The following is a 19,262-nucleotide window of genomic DNA, read 5'->3' on the forward strand; positions in this document are numbered from 1 at the left end:
AAGGCAGCACCAGAGCATCCACCCTGTCTATTCCATGCTCTCTTCTGCCACTGAAGAAACATGTTGCCTTGGCATTCCTTGAGGTTGCCGTCAGTTCCATAAGAGGCATGCCCATCTGCAAGAAATGAGGGTCATCGCTTCCTCCGAAAGCTGCCATTCTACTGGATCCAATTGTTGTCGGCTGAGAAAATCCACTTGCACAGTCAGACTCTGCTATGTGCGATGCAGCTATCAAGACCAGACGCTGCTCTGCCCAGGACATCAGCATCTCCGCTTCCTGTGCAACCATTCTACTTTTGGTACCTCCCTGGCAGTTGATGTAAGCTACCGTTGTTGCATTGTCTGACAGAACTCTGAGTGCATGGTTCTGTAGAAGGTGAAGAAACTTCTCCAGAGCCAGTCGTACCGCCCTTGTCTCTAGGCAATTGATGGACCAGGTTGCTTCCTCCGCCGACCATTGACCCTGCACCAACTGAGACTGACACATAGACCCCCAACCAGTGAGACTGGCATCGGTAATCACTATCATCTGTTGAGGCACCTCGTGGTCCACTCCGCGGGACAAGTTGTCCTGGGCAAGCTACCACAAAAGACTTGTCCTGGCGAACTCTGTAAGAGGTAGAGGAAGATGAAACTGCTCTGAAATTTCATCCCACCAGGATAGCAACACTTTCTGTAGAGGTCTCATATGAGCAAACGCCCACAGGACCAGCTCCAAGGTCAAAGGCATGGAACAGAGAAAACAACAGAAAAACACCACTCCCTCCAGACTTTCCAGAGAATATGGGATAACTATTTACAATGGCGTTCTGCTGGAGATCGATGAAACCTACAGCAACTATGGAGGATGGACATCTAGGTTGTCAATTCGGCTTGGTTGGACTGGTCATGTATGAACAGCTCGGTACCGGGAGTTAGTGCGGAGAGGACATATACTGCATACATCACTTATAACTATGAGTTGGATCTTTTACAATCTATATATGCATAATCCATGAGGAATTACTTAAGGATGATGTGAGGGGGGATGGGAGGATCACGTTTAAAGGTTAATTCATGTACTACTGGTATTCTTTATTATGCTTTATTTTTTTCTCTTGTAATATGTTCCTGTTACACCAAAAAATGCTATTAAACAAAAAAAAAAAAAAGATCATATAAGGCATCAGCTCTGTAAGCTACCATTGCTTCTAAGCGTTCTGTTTGCTTGGATTCCTGGGGCAAGAGATCCCTGGCACTCTGTATCTGCTGCACCCATCTCAGGCTTGCCCAAAGCATAAAACTGCTGCACACCGCAGCACAGATGCCCAGAGCAGAGATTTCAAAAATCTTTTTAAGGTGTACCTCAAGCTTCTGTCTTGCATATCCTTCAGAGCTGCTGCCCGAGCTACTTGAATGGTGGTTCTCTTGGTGACCGCCGACACAGAAGCATCCACCTTTGGCACCTTCAAGAGTTCCAGGGTCTCCTCAGGCAAGGGATAAAGCTTATTGATAGCCCTGCTAACCTTGAGACCAGTCTCCAGAACGTCCCACTCCCTGACCATCAACTGCTTAACCATTCTATGGAAAGGAAAGGTCCTGGCTGGGCCCCTCAAACCAGCCATGACCAGATCACAGTGTCCTGATTTGGCGCCTCCTGTGGAACTGCTATTCTCAGCTCCGCCAGGACATGCAGGATCAGCGGACCCAGCTCCTCTCTCTGAAACAGGTGCACGACCTTCAGATTGTCCCCTTCCATAGTGGGAATCTTTCCCGGTTCCTCCTCCTGATCCGGGCCACTGTTGGAAGGAGGGTCATCGAGAAGAACATCCCCCAAGGGCAGCCTCTGGTTGGACTCTTCAGAGGAAAGGTCATCTGCAGCCCTCTGCACCGCTGGACTTCCATACGAATCTTTGTAGCACTTGCATGTCTGACAACCTGGGCAACCTGTCCCTGGTAGAGCAAATCCTCTTGCCTCTGCTGGCCATATAAGCCTCATGCAATAAAAGAATAAAATCCAGGGAAAATTGAGAAAGACACACAAATTTCCCCCAGGGGATCAGGGTCCCCCCCCCGATGCACCGCTAGGTCCCCCCGGGCCTTCCCTGGGCTCGAATCAGCCAGCAACAGCGCTGGCAGGAGACCCCCTCCCCCTGCAACCCTTACCTCATGAGCCACAAAGGTTTTTAAGATGGCCGCCGTTCCCGTGCTCAATGGGAATGGGTCGTCCGCACCCAGCAGCCGGTGAGCTACCAGGGTCGTGCTGCTTGGAGGATGCCACCAGAGATCCCTGTGACGAGTTCTTCCCACCGGAGAGGCAACGGGAACATCAGCCAAGTTTAGAAAGCCGCGTGCAGTGCTCCCCAGACATGGAGTAGCGGCTTATAAGCAGCATGGCCGGTGTGACTGAGATCTTGCTACAGATGCAGACGCTAACAAAAAGAGGATCGGAAGCAGCAGGACCAAAGCGGCTTGGACACCCTATCTCCGTCTACTCTTAGTGATGGGGCGAGCGCCAGAAAGCACCGGCAACCACTTCAGTACTGCATACTGTCTTGCCTGTTTCTCCCTTCTTTATGTATATATATTTTTAAAACTTTATAAACAAGAAAGAAAGAAAGGGACTCCTCTCCTGAAGATAGTGGCAAAGGCTTCCCACGAACCTCACGGGAGGGAAGGGAGCCAGACCACCAGCTGAAACCCCCGGCGTCTCAGAGAGCAAAACTGGGGTTCCCAACCCCTGCTCGTTCGCATCCTGCTACCAGGAGTGATGGTCCCACCAGGACCCGACAACCCCCTGGGAGGAAAATCTCAATTTCCTTTTCTTTGTTCAGCTACAGAACTGCAGGTTTTGCACCACCCTCCATCTGCTGGAGACAGAGAAATACTGAGGAGATGTAGGTGGCATACCCGGTTAAGAGGCGGTGCCTGTGAAACTTTCTCTGTCTCCATCTGCTGGAAGGGAGGCAAAACCTAGGAGTCTGGACTGATCTGGGTACGTACAGGGAAATGTTTCTTACCTCTTTCCCCCCCCTTTACAAAAAAAAACCCGATAAGGAGGAGATAGAGGGAGAGGAGTAAGAGGGGGGAGCCAAGCAGCAGACGATCAGTAGCCCCCCTGGCCCAGACTCTGTTCAACTAAGGGAGGGAGCCTAGACTTTCACCTCAGAAGCAGTCTGTCAAATTAATTTGATTTAGTCTATGCTCAACTGAAGGAGGGAGAATTGTTCTTTCACCTCAGGAGCCACTATAAATAAAACTTTTCCTGTTCATAGAGTGTAATCAGACCTTAACCCACAGCATGGGATTCTCACCTACCATTTGCTGGAGACAGAGAATGCAGGTAGGCTCAAGTCAGCACAGATGCCTATATAGGGTGACGTCAGTGAACGTCTTGATTTCTGTCTTCATCTGCTGGTCAGTGAGCATAACCCATTCATCTGGATTGGTCTGAATGGATGAAGAGGAATGCACATCTTAAGCCCTACACCTTAACAAAAACTGGAATTTACAGACTAATGAAAGAAGATGGTAGAACAGTGAATTAGCCAAATTACTCATAAGCACTGTAATGTAAATTATACTCTATAATGCAGCCAACAAAGTAAAAACATTGGCAATGTGAGCAACATCTCAAAAGCAGGGCTGTAATAGCTTATCAAAAATTGTTTTAGTATGATAAATAAAAAATTAAGGCCGGATTTTAAAAACCTGTCATGCGTGAAAACCAGGAGATATACACATAGCTGGGCCGTGTGCATGCTGCAGGCATTTTCAAATGCCCACAACCGCATGCCATTCCAAATGGGTTTAGGAAAAAGGAGTGGGCCGGGGGTGGAGTCTGGGCGGGGCATAGGCAGTCTGGGATAGCACCATTAGGCACTGTCCCACTGAAGTGTGTGCCAGGAGCCGACCGGCCCGCTTAAGTTACTGCTGCTCTGAGAGCAGGTAAGTTGTACAATAAAAAAAAGGATAGTTAGTGGGGTTTTAGTAGTCAGGGCAGATAGGGGAAAAAGGAGGCAGGTTAGCTAGGGGATTTAGGAAGTTCCCACCCAAGCCACTCCTTTATTGGAGTGGACTGAGAGGGAACTGGGAAAAGGGCCTATCGCATGTGTGCATGCATCAACTGAAATCCTCCCAACTTAACGTACGTGATTGGGTACTCATGCCCACTTATATAAAATCGTGCGCGCATGTGCACATGAGTAGCGGATTTTATAACATGTGCGCGTCGGCACACGCATGTTATAAAATTGTGCGTGCACCAGGAACTACGTGCACATGGACACCTGTGCACAGGTTTTAAATTCTACCTTTTAGCTAATATAAAAATGGTCTCCCACCACTTCAAAACAGCAACAGTCCAAAGATTTTTTTTTTTGCTAAACACACCGGCAAATTTTTGGAATGTATTCTCTAAACAATAGTCACTTTTCTTTTCCCTGTTTATGTTAGTCGTGCAATCCTCTTCACTGCTGAATTCTTGGTGGTTTTTATGCAGAGGGCCTTTAGTTTGACATGTAGCTGCCTTTTCTTGGTCCCTGGAAGCGAAATGCTGAAAAATCACTGAAACATCTTCAGTGTTATTCCCAGAGCAGTTTCTCACTGGATATTGTGGTAGAATTCCAAGCTGTCCAGAGGCTGCTTTTTCTGCCATTACTTTCACTTCAGCTACAGGAGGCAGTTGAAAAAAAACAAAATCACTTTACTAATCACTGAATTTATTGCAAACTGTGTGCTTAAATTAAATGTATATGAACCAAGCCTAGATTCAGGCATAGTTAACAAAGGCAATTGCCTAGGGCGCCAAATATTGAAGGTGGAAAACACTGTTCTCTTTAAACTATGCATGTGAACACAGATGGTGAACCCCGTGCACATGACAAAATGGTATAGACAAGAAATCCTGATTTAATTTGCATTATATTGGCATTTAGCACACAGATTTGAACTCAGTTTATAAAAAGTTGTACTAAGGAAACTTTTTGCACAGGTAATCTTTAAAAAATTAGAGGGTGTATTGGTGTCAAATATTCAGGCCAAAGATGATCTTGACCCAGCGAGCAGCTCATATGTTCTGCTTTGAAAGCTGCCTCTGCTCGAGCACAGGAACTTCAGCTAAGTGTTTGATAATTCCTTGAAATCTTAACCTTTAGCCAAAAAGTCTTTTTATAAATGTATGGCATAGGTCAGCACTGTAGTGTGGAATATTGATTTTTTTTTTTTTTAGCAGTGCAAATGTGGTGTACTTGAATAGATTTTCATTTTTTAATTTATGCATATTTCAAACACATTTCAAGAAAATACTTGAAAATGCATTCATATGAGACATAGGGAAACATTCAATATAAAGCGCAGTTGCTTACCTGTAACAAGTGTTCTCCTAGGACAGCAGGATGTTAGTCTTCACATGTGGATGACATCATGCCCAGCCGCTGCTATCCGCGCGTCCATGCAAGGTTCCCCCTTCAGTCTCGTAATATAGCAAAAAATACGAGTGAGAAAAAAATAACACAACAAACCGAAGGTGAACCCAACATCGTGGGGAGGTGGGCAGGATTCCTGAGGACTAACATCCTGCTGTCCTAGGAGAACACCTGTCACAGGTAAGCAACTACGCTTTCTCCTAGGACAAGCAGGATGGAAGTCCTCAAATGTGGGTGATTACAGAGCTCTAGACTGTCCAATTCGACCAGGGAGACCCACAGTAGCCAAACAGGGTGCCAATGGGCACAACACAACTGTGGCGCTGTGGGAAAAAACAAGGGGCGTTTTGGTCCCACAAAGAGCATGATCAGAGACAGTTGGGTTCAGTACTGGAATAAACTGCGCAGGACAGACTGGCCAAAGGTGCTGTCCTGACGACTATCCCTGTCAAGGCAGTACTGAGCAGCGATTGTGTGCAGGTAGTGGCCCTGCAAATTTCATTGACAGGGACCAATGGGCACCGATGGGCTACTGAGCCGCCATAGCCCCACACAGAGTGAGCTTTCACTGTGCCGGCCAGCTGAAGGCCTGCCTGCTCATAGCAGAAGGCAATGCAGTCCGCTAGCCAGGTCAATAAAGCAAATGTTGCTTACCTGATGTAACAGGTGTTCTCACAGGACAGCAGGATGTTAGTCCTCACAAATGGGTGACATCGAGGATGGAGCCCTGTACGGAAAACTTTTCTGTCAAAGTTTCAACAAGCTTTGACTGACACTGGCACACTGGGTGCACTGAGCATGCCCAGCCTGCAATTATCCCTGTGAGCCACAGGTGTCTCCCTCAGTCTCGTCTTATAGCTAAAAAGCGCAAGCGAAACTAAAATAAAAGTATACAGACCCAACTCCGCGGGGTGGCGGGCGGGTTTCGTGAGGACTAACATCCTGCTGTCCTGTGAGAACACCTGTTACATCAGGTAAGCAACATTTGCTTTCTCACAGGACAAGCAGGATGGTAGTCCTCACAAATGGGTGAGTACCGAGCTGAGGATGCCCGGGAATGCACCAGATACACCGCAGATGCGCAAAGGCGTAACGACTGAGGTGGAAATGGGAACGGAGGGCATCCGCAACACCATAATGGGTTCGTGGAAGGATGTTGGGTAGTGAATTGAAAAAAGTAAGAGTAGGCGGACTGGCCAAACATGGAGCATGCCGGCTAGTCAAATGTAAGCAATAATAGGCTGCGAAGGTATGGAGAGGACTCCAGGCTGCAACCTGATAAAAAAGTACAAGCAGCAGTAACCAAAGGGAAGCTGTTAAGGCTAAGACGGACACAACAGTATGTGGATACCCACAGTGTTGTAGTGAAATGTCTGCTTGTTGGTAGGAAAGGAAATATAGACCACTTAATCAGAAGAATTAGGTCTGTGTGGCCACTGGAAGTAGCAGCTTGACCCTTGCATGAAGGAAAGAGTCAAGTGGAATTCACATGGAATGCAGTGCAATGTAGATAGAATGTAAGCGCAGCATTACTGTCCAGGAATGTGGAAAACCCAGTCTCTCCCTAGGGCGAGAGAGAGAGGTTAGGAAGAATTAATAGAGTATTTCCTGAGGAAAGGAGATACAACATCTACCTGAAAAGGATAGAAAGTTGAATGCGTAGAACTACTCAGTGGCAGAGGAACGGAGTCAGGTGAGTATGGAAAGAGTGCATAACTCACGGACCCTGCTGGCAGGAATGACATTAAGAGGGAAAGAAGTTCCCTTGCCAAACTGTGGAAGAGAGGAATGGAAAGGCTCAAACGTAGAATGTATGAGACTTATAAGGAGAATATATATGTTCATTCCGTGATTAGAGAAATAGAGGCAGCTTGATCAGTGGATAATCCATGGTAAGCCGACTCAGAGAGGATTACCGAAAACGGGAACCCAACTCCCAAAACGATACACCTCCTAAGAGAAAGGTGTATCTATGTGGAGGATGTCTGGAGAACAGAATCCGAGGGAGTAAGAAAAAATGGTGGAAAAGTAAAAGGGGTAATACCTCTTTTTTTTTTTTTTTTTTTTTAGCGTCAGGAGGTAAAGCCTGCCATATTAAACGGCAAGATTTATGTTTAGAAGGTTTTGTGACGCTACCAGAACCTAAGAACATCAGTAAGTCTATGATTTGGGACTGACTGGTGAGAGAATAAAAGGTTACTGATATGATGGATTGAGAAGTATGGGAAAGCATACTGATCTCAGTCAGGGAGTGGGGAAAAGAATACTGAACCCCATCCCAGTTCAACATTAGAAGAATGCTGGCTACGAGAGGCAACAGAAGAGATATATTGAAGAGGCCTTTGATGGAAGAAAAGGCATCTAAGGGAACGCATAGGAAACATGTGCAGGGAGCAGAACCTGTGCATCGTATGGAATGATGCAGACGCCGAGGAAAGTTTAGTTAAACTCAGCGTTAAAAGATTTGCCCTGTACACATGTAATTGAGACCATTCGAGAGGATAGAACCTACGTGGAGAAGGTCTGATAGAGCGTTCATTAAATCTCTTAGATATGTGGCCCAAGGACGCATGAAGTGAACAAGGGCCAAGGGTAGAGCTGCGCAGCTGTCTAGCAGAGCAGCTAAGAGGTAATGCGTGCTTATGAGTTGGAAAGCACATTGGCCCTATGCTGTCTGTCTGTATGCACAAAGAATTGTTGCAAAAGCAGTATTGGAAGGCATAAGGGCATAACTCATGGGTGCAACGTCCAGGAAGTTTATGAGAAACTATGCTGGAGTGCAATAGATGCATAATGGGTTGACAGCTTTCAGGAGAAACTTTATAACCCTAAGGAATTGCGAGCATGAGTCGAAGGAGACTAGGTCCTAGTTCGAACTGGGATAAGAATCAGGGACGAAAGCAATGAAACCACTTAGGTCCATTGAGTATAGAATGTCACTGAATATAACCCATAGCAGTTTTGAATTATGAGAAAAATGCATAGTGGGAAGAAACCCCATAGCCCAACCATGAAAAGTTGAAAGGCTGAGGTTATGGAAAATATGCGCAGGGACATATAACAATGTATCAGAATGTCTGTGCGCATGCTGGACAAGAGGGTCTTAAGACTGTGGTGTCCAGAAGTGTTACAGAAGGGATTTATGGCAGTGACAGTAATCCCAGTTAGTAAATGTATAGTGAGTCCTGAAAAAAGTGAGAGCTCCTTGCATGTACTGAAAGTGGTTAGCAGTAGTCTATGCAAGGAAAGTGAATGATGTTACACTCCGCAGAGAAAACAGCATTCACCAACAGTGATGCAAGAGACAGTTCACTTACCGAAGCTGGTGCCAGCGGCAGAGCTTGGGGTTGTAATGTTGACTCACCATAAAGCACATAGAAACATTAAAATAATGTACTTACTGCAGTATGGAGTGATGGTAACCAAAGATACCATTGTACCTGTGACGTCTAAAGAAAGTTGGATTTTCTTAGGTCCAGGATGTGCGGAGAGTAACTATTTTCTGTTAAAAGAAAGAATAGTGCAATTAAAACTCCCCAACCCCCCTCCCTTCTCCCCTCTGCACTTCGTAGCGCCTGGGGGAGTGTACCGGGACTTTGGTACAAGGTGGGGTGGCCGCTCTGATATCTGACCAGATGGGAGACCAGGAGGTGTCCCAATGGAGGATATCATGTAGGCTCCTGCAGGTGTGTGAGCGGTAAGTGGTACCCGCATTTCTGTATGCTGTACAAGGAGACACTGAGACCTGTGGCCAGGCCTCAAGGTGGACTTGTACATGGGGCAATGGTTGCTGAATCTCATGTTTAGCAGATCAGCCAATGCAGCTGGACCTTGGTTGGGAGGGAACCAAGAGTCAGAGCATTGGTCGGCACAGGGACTTGTTACTGACAAGAGAAGAAGCCCTGCTGCAATCCCAAGAAGATAGAGGGGTTCTCCTGATATTGTGGCTAACATAGCTAACATAGCGATGTGTGACACTAATACAGTTCTAAAAGGCACATGACCCAGAACTTTTCGAACCACGGTCCGAATGGGAGAACACAACTCTATGGGAATGCCGCCGAAGCGGGTACTTACCATCCGACGTGGATCGCCGCAAGACGAGCCGGTGAAGATTGTTGACTCCGACGGTCTCCGGAGTCCTCGAGGGTAAGGCCGGGGACGTAAACGTCCATCTCGCTCTGAAACCCGGTATGGTGGCACAGGTACAGAGGAGACAGGCCAGGCGTGAGTGGCGTTTAGACTGCTAAGTGTAACAGATGGCCATAGTCCCACACCACTTGACGGTGGGGCACGCCAGGAACAGAGGAGCCCTAACGGAACTCATGTTCCCTTCCCTCGTCCCAGCGGCTCGATGTGTCGTGACGCCAATGCAGAAGCTGTCGGACCTGGATCCGGAAGTTCTGGATCACCAAGGACTGCCAAAACTGTAGGAACAGTGCTGATGGCAGTGGTGATGTCGCTCTGCCCGAGCGTTGTCCAGCCTGGAGAAGGATGGCACCGATGTGCTGGATGGCGTCAGCGGCGGACGATCACGATGTCGGCGATGATGGGTGCCACGGTGCTCGGCCCGGTCTTTCCCCAGCGCCGAGATGGAAGCCCTCGTCGTCCTGGAAGGCGATCGATGACGAACTGTCAGCACGCCTGCTCTGCTCCTGACACAATGGAGTGTCTTAAGCTAATACGGGGCTTAAAAAAGAACCCAAAGCGTGGAGCAATGTGAGGAGGCGAGGGTATTATGTGGCGGTGCTATGTCGGTATTGACGATATTGAAGGCAACCTAAGGGGCTTCGAGGATATCATCAAAATGGGTATAAAAAATCGTCGATGACTGGCCAGGAGAATGATGACAGTGACGGGCACTGACAGCAGTGGCATAGGTATCTTTGAAACGATGTGGAATCGAATAATCGAAAAACATTGCCGTTATTGAAAAAGATACCGGCATCGACTGAGTCGAAGTCGAATCAATAGGGCGTCAAGGACACCGAAGGAAAACGGAGGTGTCGAGGGCATCGATGCATGGAGGCGGGCATTTATGCCGTTTGTGGCATGGCCACGGGCATCAACTATAGGGCCACAGACGTTGACGGTATCGATTTGGACAGACTCAGATTTCCAAGTGTACATGGCATCGGTGCCCCAGACACGTGTGTCGGTGGCATCGATATGGACACGTATGGAATCGATGGCATGGATCTCCCAGTCGATGAATTCCATCCCGGCATCAACGCCAGTCCTGGAATCGGCATGGGCATCGATGCCAGCCATAAGGCTGGCATTGGCATCAACGCCCATCCATGGAATCGAGCCGGCATGGATACCCACCGATGGGACCCACCTGGGCATCGAATTTCACCGATGGGAGCAGCCTGGCATCGACTGCCCTCGATGGATGCATTCTAACATAGATGCCCATGGATGAAACACCTGGGCATCGGTGTCCATCGATGCAAAAGGACCTGGCACCAATGCCATCGACGGACGGCCATCCGGCACCAATGCCATCGACGGACAAGCCATCCGGCACCGATGTCCATCGATGGGGACCATCCGGCACCGATGTCCACCGATGGGGACCATCCGGCACCGATGCCCACCGACGAATCGATGTGGCACCGATGCCCACCGATGGAAAAGGGCTGGACATCGGTGGGGAGGATGGGGCATCGATGGCATCCCCAAAAGGGGGGGTGGCATCGATGAAGTGACCCTGGGATCATTAAAAAGTGTCTCGGGCAGCGGTGGCGGCGACCCGAGTATGCATGGCAGTGACTAACAGCGTGTGCGTCAATGGCATGCATCCGGGTAGGGACGGCACCGAGGAAGCCCAAGGAAAAAAACAGTGCGTAGGAGGAAAAAGTCTGGTAGCACTGAAAAGCAAAAAACATGGATAAAGGCATCAGGGCACCGTGGGGGGAGGGGCGCTGATGACATATAAAAGCCCAGGGCGGTTTAGGAGGGTCCCGGTGTAGCGATAGGGTATCGACTGCGTGAGGGTACCAGGGAACGAAGGACTTGAAGCTACAGAGGTCCTAAAGTTAAGGAAAAAATCCCTACCCCACTAGCATAAGCAAGCAGAGTGTCACAGAGATACTCGCAAGCTGTTTAAAGCTAACTGAAAAATGGGGGAAGGGAAGGCTTCAGTCAGTTAACAGCCTTAAGATAGTGACAGAAACCGACCGAAAAATAAGAATTAGTACTCACCGAGCGTCGTAAAAACGTACGCGGAGGGAGACCTGTGCAGGGAAAAGTGTTTTTTGAAGTGAAAAGTTAAGTGTTTCCATGAGGTAATTAGTTAAAAAAAATCCTCACAGAGCTCCAACCGCTATGCTGACTGCAGAGCGGAAAAAAGAAGACTGAGGGAGACACCTGTGGCTCACAGGGATAATTGCAGGCTGGGCATGCTCAGTGCACCCAGTGTGCCAGTGTCAGTCAAAGCTTGTTGAAACTTTGACAGAAAAGTTTTCCGTACAGGGCTCCATCCTCGATGTCACCCATTTGTGAGGACTACCATCCTGCTTGTCCTGTGAGAAGGTCTGTTTCCCCACCGCTGCTCCTAGTCTGTTGAGGTCAAGACACAAAGAGCTGGGTGGACAGTCTATGGGCCACCGTATGATCCAAATAGAAGGCGAGCGCCCGAATGCAGTCCAGGGTGTAGAGAGCACATTCCCCCAGGTGGGAGTGAGGCCTTGAAAATAAGGTGGGTAGAATGATGGACTGGTTGATGTAAAAAGCAGTCACCACCTTTAGTAGCAATTTGGGATGCATACGCAGCACCACACGATCATGGAAGAACTTCGTGTAGGGAGAGTACTTAACCAGGGCCTGGATCTCACTGACCCTGCAAGCCGAAGTGATCGCCACCAGGAACATGACTTTCCAATTGAGGAACTTCAGGTCACAGGACTTAAGAGGCTCGAACCGTGGTTACATTAGCCTTGCCAGGACCATGATGAGATCCCACGAGGTAGCCAGAGGTCGAAGTGGGGGCTTTAAATAAACGAAGCCCCGCATGAACCGTCCGACAAGAGGCTGGACTGAAATGGGCATACAGTGACACCCTGGTGGTAGGTGCTGAGTGCGCTGAGGTACACGTGGACCGAGCTGGTCTGGAGGCCAGACTCTGACAGATGCCAGAGGTAATCCAGCAGGCGGGGGAGCGGACAGGAGAAAGGGTCCAGGCTGTGACCCCCTCACCAAATGGAAAAACGCTTTCACTTTGAGCAGCAAGACTTCCTGGTGGAAGGCTTTCGGGATTCAATCAAGACCCTGGACACACCATCCGAAAGCTGCAGAGGTTGAAGGATCATGCACTCAACATCCATGCCATGAGGGCTAGGGTCCAGAGATTTGAGAGGTGCAGGGTGCCCTGGTTCCGCGATATGGGGTCGGGCGCCGTCCCCAGTGGGATGGGTGCTTGTACTGACAGGTTCCGAAGGAGAGGGAACCATACCTACCTTGGCCAGGAGAGTGCCACCAGGATCATAGTTCCCCCGTCCTCTTGGAGCTTCATCAGAGACCTCAAGAGGAGCAGAATAGGGGGAAATGCATACAGGAGACCTCACCCCCAGTGAAGGGTGAAGGCATTGCAGGCCGGATGGCCCTTCCCCGGCATCAGGGAGCAGAATCTGCCCACCTTGTGATCGAGGGGGAACCGAATAAGTCCATGTCCGGCATACACCAGTGGCGGAACAAGTCAGCTGCCACCGCAGGGTTTAGGGACCACTCATGTGGCTGGAAGTACCGACTGAGGTGGTCCATCAGTGTGTTCAAGTGACCTGGCAGGTAGGTGGCCCGTAGATACATTGCCCTGGAGAGGGCCCAATCCCAGACCTGCATTGCCTCCTGGTAGAGGAGGAATGAGCCCCTGCCACCCTGCTAGTTGATGTACCACATCGCTACCTGGTTGTCCGTTCTGATGAGGATGATATTGGAGGACAACCTGTCTTGGAAGGCCCACAAGGCATACTGGATTGCACAAAGCTCCAGAAAGTTTATCTGGCAGCGAGCTTCGGCTGCAGTCCAGAGGCCCTGAGTATGCAGGCCAACTGTGTGGGCTTCCCACCCCTGAGGCGAGGCGTCAGTGATGAGGGTCACCTGGGGCGGCAAGGGCTGAAAAGGGAGTCCGGTCTCCAAATTGGAGAGGGCTTCCCACCAGGTCAGGTAGAGACGGAGGCGGTCCATGACCGGAGCCTCCAGATTCTGGGTTGCCTGCCGCCACTGGGACCGCAAAGTCCACTGAGCGTTCCTCATGCGGAGGCAGGCAAAGGGGGTCACATGGACGGAGGACGCCATGTGGCCCAGCAGGTGGAGCAGTAAGCGGGCAGACACCCTCTTGCTGTTGTGAACAAGGGTGGCTAGCGAGGTCCTTGGGCAGTAAAGCCTTTGCTTGCACTATGTCCAACCAGGTGCCTATGAAATCTAGCTGTGGAGATGGACAGAGATGAGACTTGGGGAAGTTGATGATGAATCCCGACGTCTTCAGGGTATGAACTGTCAGGGCCAGCGCTTGCAAGGCGCCGAAGCGGGAGTTGCTCCGGATTAGATAATTGTCCAGGTAAGGAAAGACATGGACCAAGCAATGCCTGAGGTAGGCAGCCACCACCGCCAAGCATCTGGTGAAGACGCATGGGGCTGATGCCAGCCCAAAGGGCAGCACTTTGTACTGAAAATGTGCCACGCCGCCGATCCTCGAGTCCTCGGAGACCAGAAGTAAAAGCCGTACACCTTACCTGATCCTCGGCGCTTCCCGGCTGGAACCCGGGCGGTCTCCGGCTGCGGGGGAGGGGAGCAAATACCTTCACCACCGCGTTTGAGGATATGCACCCGCTGCCTCGTCCACGCCGGGACCGAGGCACCTCGTAAGCCTCACCCGAACCTCGCCCGGGGGCTGTGTCTCTGCCGCGATTCGGCCACCAGACCGAGGACTTAAACCTCCGGGGGATCACGGAAATCACCCCGGGAAACTCTACTGGGGGAGGGACCTTAGGGTATCACCGCAGGAGTGCGGGGCTCGATGCTGCAGAAGTTTTAGTAAGTAGAAGTAGAAAAGAAAAAGTAGATTTGGAAAACACGCTTAGCAAGCGTGCAGGCTCTCCAAACTGCTTTGGAGACGGAAATTACTAAGTTGCTACGCTTCCTGTGGGGATATATACACCCCGTGCTGACGTCAGATCCGTCTCCAATTGCTAGCACGCGGATACTATCCCATTTGTTCTGAGTCCATCTGGCTACACGCCAGGAAATTATCCTTTTCTAAAAACTGAAGATCCTAAAATAGAAATTGAATTGACTGCTTATGCACAAGACTTGGGTATATTTAATGACAGTGACCTAAATTTTAAAAAAACATATTAGCATAAAAATTAGAGATGGATACAACAAACTTCTAATACTGAGATGCTTGAAACTTCTTCTAACCTAGCCCGATTTTAGAACTGTACCCCAACTACTAATATTCTCAAATATCGATTGTTACGGGGAGCGCTGAGAGAGCGGTCCCCCTTAGAGAGAGTGTGCCCTTGGGCCCCTGGCATGATCCCGCGCCAAGGGTAGGTGTAGCGTGGGTGGCGAGAGACAGCCCGACTCCCAGCCGGACCTGCTTGCCTCTGGAACCAACTGTGGGTTGTTGGGGATTAACAGTCCTCCGACCGTTCCCAGCCCTTTCGGACCTGCCGCTGGGATGGCAAGAGGCAGCAGGCCGGACTCAGGGCATGGACAGACAACAGTTCAAAAGCAATAGACGAAGACTTGGGAACCATAGACTGTAGACGTAGGCTCTAAAGCAAGGTACTGTAGACGTAGACTCTGAAACAAGTAGGAAGGTTGAGACGTTGGCACAGTCCCTCAGGGCGCCCTACACAGCCAGTACGTCTGGTCACGGACCACCCTGTCCTACACCCGCAGGAGCAGGAACAGCGCAGGAAAGGAAAAGCGCTGCACAAGCAGTCCAGGGTAAAGTACTGCACACTGGCAGTCTGAAGCAGGTTACTGCACACCGGCAGTCTAAAGCAAGTTAAAACATCAGGATCAGGAACAAACATCAAGGAACAACAGGACACATCAGGAACGTGCAAGACACCGGACACCAGGCTGAAACAAACAACGAAGGCCTGATGGAGCGCTGGAAGAGGAGACATCCAGAATCGTGTAACTCCAATGCAAGGCAAAGCATGAGTGCTGGAGCAAAGCTTTTATACCCCAGGAGCAGGCAACTCCCTGGGAGGAGTCCAGATGGGCCATCCCTCGCTGGCTCTATAAGAGTGGAGAGGAGCCGTGGGCCCGCCCCTTAGAAGAAGGGTGTGGCCCACACCAGAGCATCCAGGCTGCAGTAGAGCAGGCCTTGAGTTGGCCCCGAACAACACCGAAGGCCTCCCAGGCTGTGGAGCAGGATCCGGACAATTGCTCAGGCGAGGCCCTGGCTTCGGAGCGGCCTCCAGAGAAAGGTGAGAGGCCTCCTGTGGCACAGCTACAGGAGGAATCATAACACGATTACTGTATGTTGCGTCCGGTCGCAGACGGCTGCGACCGCTCTGCCTTACCTCTTTTCTTCCTTTTTCTCTCTCCTTGGGCACGATGGCTGCCTCCGGTGCTGCGTGCCAAGGGTCTCGGCGTCTCCAACTTAGCATGGGTGTTCCAGTCCGCCATGCTCACTCCCGTGGCCTCCTAGGGCACGCACGCGCACATCTCCTACGCTCAAATACACATCATGGCGGTAACCTTGGGGGCGGCCGCACCGCATGATGTCAATACCTCCAGGTATATCAAGCCTCCGCTTCGCTACCACCTTTGAGTTAGCAAGGACTTCGGTTTAGCTACTCTGACCACTCTAAGCTGCACGCTTAGACGTCGCTTTCACTCCAAGGGCCTCACTCCTCTAGAAGCTCTAGACACCCGCTCCTCGGGGTCTCATGCTTCCAACTACCCTTCAGGGCCTCTACTAACTAAGACAACCATTCCTCGGGGTCTTTCTCTCTCTTCTCCATTTCAGGATATCGGACTATCAGGTACTCTCTCCTCGAGGGCCTGTAAGCCTATGTATCCTGTACCATGGACATTCGGTCCCACCATTTCATCATCAGGAAGATGCCTACATTCCTGTGAGTACCACTATGATCCGGTGCTCCAGCTCCACCCACCAGCCGTGGCGTTACCTGCACTGCAGGCTCCTGCCTATCGTGAACATCTGGGTGAGATTAGAGCTAGAAAGTTCAATCACATAACTCCCATTTTAATATCTCTACACTGGTTACCTATTAAATATTGCATTGATTACAAAGTACTTTGTTTGTTACATAAAGTAATAAATGAACAGCAAACAGAATGGCTAAATGGGGCAATACACCTTCACACACCTCAATGTAATTTAAGGTCCTCAAATAAAGGGCTATTGACCATTCCATCAATTCGCACTGCTCATCTGAGTGAGGTCAGATAAGAAAATTATTCCTTACCTGCTAATTTTTGTTCCTGTAGTACCGCGGATCAGTCCAGACAGTGGGTTGTGACTCCCTTCCAGCAGATGGAGTCACAGAAAAGCTTGAAGGGTGCTCTCTTATAGCCTGGAGCGCCCTCTGCGTCCCTACAGTATAGCAAATGTTGCTTACCTGTAACAGGTGTTCTCACAGGACAGCAGGATGTTAGTCCTCACATATGGGTGACATCACAGGATGGAGCCCAATCACGGAACACTTTTGGCAAAGTTTCTTGAACTTTGACTGGCATCTACTGGGCATGCCCAGCATGGCACTAAACCTGCAGCCAGCAGTCCTGTTTAAAGCTATAGAAAGTGCCAAAAAATAAAATAAGAAAACGTAATGAACCCAACACCGCAGGGTGGCGGGCAGGATTCGTGAGGACTAACATCCTGCTGTCCTGTGAGAACACCTGTTATAGGTAAGCAACATTTGCTTTCTCACAGGACAAGCAGGATGATAGTCCTCACATATGGGTGAGTACCGAGCTGAGGATGTCCGAACATGCACCAAATGTACCCAAAGGTGTACAACAGACGCAACAACTGGGGTGGAATTTGGTACAGGGCATCCTGAACCCTAACGGGCAGGTGGAAGGGTGTTGGTTCATCAAGTTGCAAAAAGGTTGTGCAAGACAGACTGGCCAAAGATGGAATCTTGTCTTCCAGCCTTGTCTAAACAATAGTGGGCTGTAAAGGTATGGAGAGAACTCCAGGTAGCAGCCCTACAAATATCAGGAAGCGGCACCAAGCGTAGGTGCGCTACTGAAGTTGCCATGGCCCTGACAGAGTGGGCTTTCACACGGGCTTGAAGTGGAATGCCTGCTTGCTGATAGCAAAAGGATATGCAGTCCGCTAACCAGGAGGGGAGAGTCTGCTTACCTACAGGCTGCCCCAATTTGATGGAATGGAAAGAAACAAACAATTGAGTGCTTTTCCTGTGGGCAGTTGTACGGGCTAGATAGAATGCTAGAGCCTGTTTACAGTCAAGGGTATGCAGAGCCTGTTCTCCCGGATTAGAATGGGGCCTGGGAAAGAAGGCGGGTAGTATAATGGATTGATTAATGTGAAACTCCAATATTACTTTAGGCAAAAACTTAGGGTGAGTGCGGAGTACTACCCTCACTAACTCTGCGAGCGGATGTGATTGCCAAAAGAAAAATCACTTTCCATGTGAGATAGCGAAGATCACAGGATTGGAGAGGCTCGAATGGTGGTTTCATGAGCCGACCCAAAACTAGACTGAGGTCCCAAGAAGGGGCCGGAGGGCGCAGTGGAGGCTTAAGGTGGAGCAAGTCCTTAAGAAAACGTGTTACAAAGGGTTGTACTGAAAGAGGAACATCCCCAACACCTCTATGGAAGGCGGCCACCGCACTGAAATGCATTCTGATGGAGGAAGTTTTTAGACCTGATTCTGACAAGTGCCAGAGATAGTCTAGAAACTTCGTGGTGGAACAGGTAAAGGGATTAAGGGACTAAGAGGAACACCATGATTTAAACCTGTTCCACTTGTAAAGATAAGATTTTCTCGTGGAAGGCTTCCGTGAAGCAATCAGGACACGGGAAACTGGCTCTAAAAGGTTAAGTGGCTGAACGATTATCCTTTCAACATCCAAGCAGTCAGGGACAAAGCCTGAAGATTGGGGTGGCGTAGGCACCCGTATTTCTGAGTGATCAGAAGCGGGTCCTTTCCTAAGGGAATGTGCCTGCGAATGAAGAGGTCCCGAAGGATCGGAAACCACACTTGGCGCGGCCAGTGAGGTGCTATCAGGATAATGCTTCCCTTGTCCTGAAGAAGCTTCACAAGAGTCTTTGAGAGAAGTGGAAGTGGAGGGAATGCATATAGGAGACCGGTCGCCCATGAGAGGGAGAACGCATCTCTTGGTTGTGAGTGTTGGCTGTGAGTGACAGAGCAAAAGTTCTCTACTTTGCGGTTTTGAGGTGATGCAAAGAGGTCTATGCAAGGATAACCCCAGCGTTGGAATATTGAGTCTGCCACTGTGGGGTCGAGGGACCACTCGTGCAGTTGAAAGGCGCGACTCAGCTTGTCCGCCAACACATTGCCCACTCCCGGCAAGTAGGTGGCCTTGAGGACATTGAGTGGGAGAGGGCCTCCGCCCATATCTGTGCCGCTTCCTGGCACAGTAGGTAGGAGCCCTTTCCTTCCTGTTTGTTGATGTACCACATGGCCACCTGGTTGTTAGTCTGTATTAGGACGACTTGATTGCACAGGCAATCTCGAAACACACTGGGAGCATATCTGATTCCTTGTAGCTCCAGGAAATTGATTTGGTGTTTGGCTTCTTCTGGAGACCAAACTACTTGGGTTTGCAAATTGGCAACATGTGCTCCCCAACCGAGGTTGGAAGCATCAGTGGTGA

At 49.8% G+C, this 19,262-nt stretch overlaps 1 protein-coding gene across 6 annotated transcripts in view; it reads right to left on the reverse strand.

Annotated features, from left to right (window-relative positions):
- The window catches only part of TEX14 (testis expressed 14, intercellular bridge forming factor), a 608,800-nt gene that overhangs the window by 302,516 nt on the left and 287,022 nt on the right, over positions 1-19,262 (reverse strand). For all 6 annotated transcript variants that reach the window (XR_003858113.1, XR_003858112.1, XR_003858111.1 and 3 more), the window contains exon 17: positions 4,372-4,650. Coding sequence is in view for 3 of the 6 variants with exons in the window: in XM_029611460.1 (XP_029467320.1) it covers positions 4,372-4,650 (279 nt within the window). In the remaining 3 variants the exon portion in view is untranslated. The remainder of the gene's footprint in view (positions 1-4,371; positions 4,651-19,262) is intronic.

The sequence above is a fragment of the Rhinatrema bivittatum genome, chromosome 8 (genome assembly GCF_901001135.1).
Source record: "Rhinatrema bivittatum chromosome 8, aRhiBiv1.1, whole genome shotgun sequence".
Taxonomy (NCBI): domain Eukaryota; kingdom Metazoa; phylum Chordata; class Amphibia; order Gymnophiona; family Rhinatrematidae; genus Rhinatrema; species Rhinatrema bivittatum.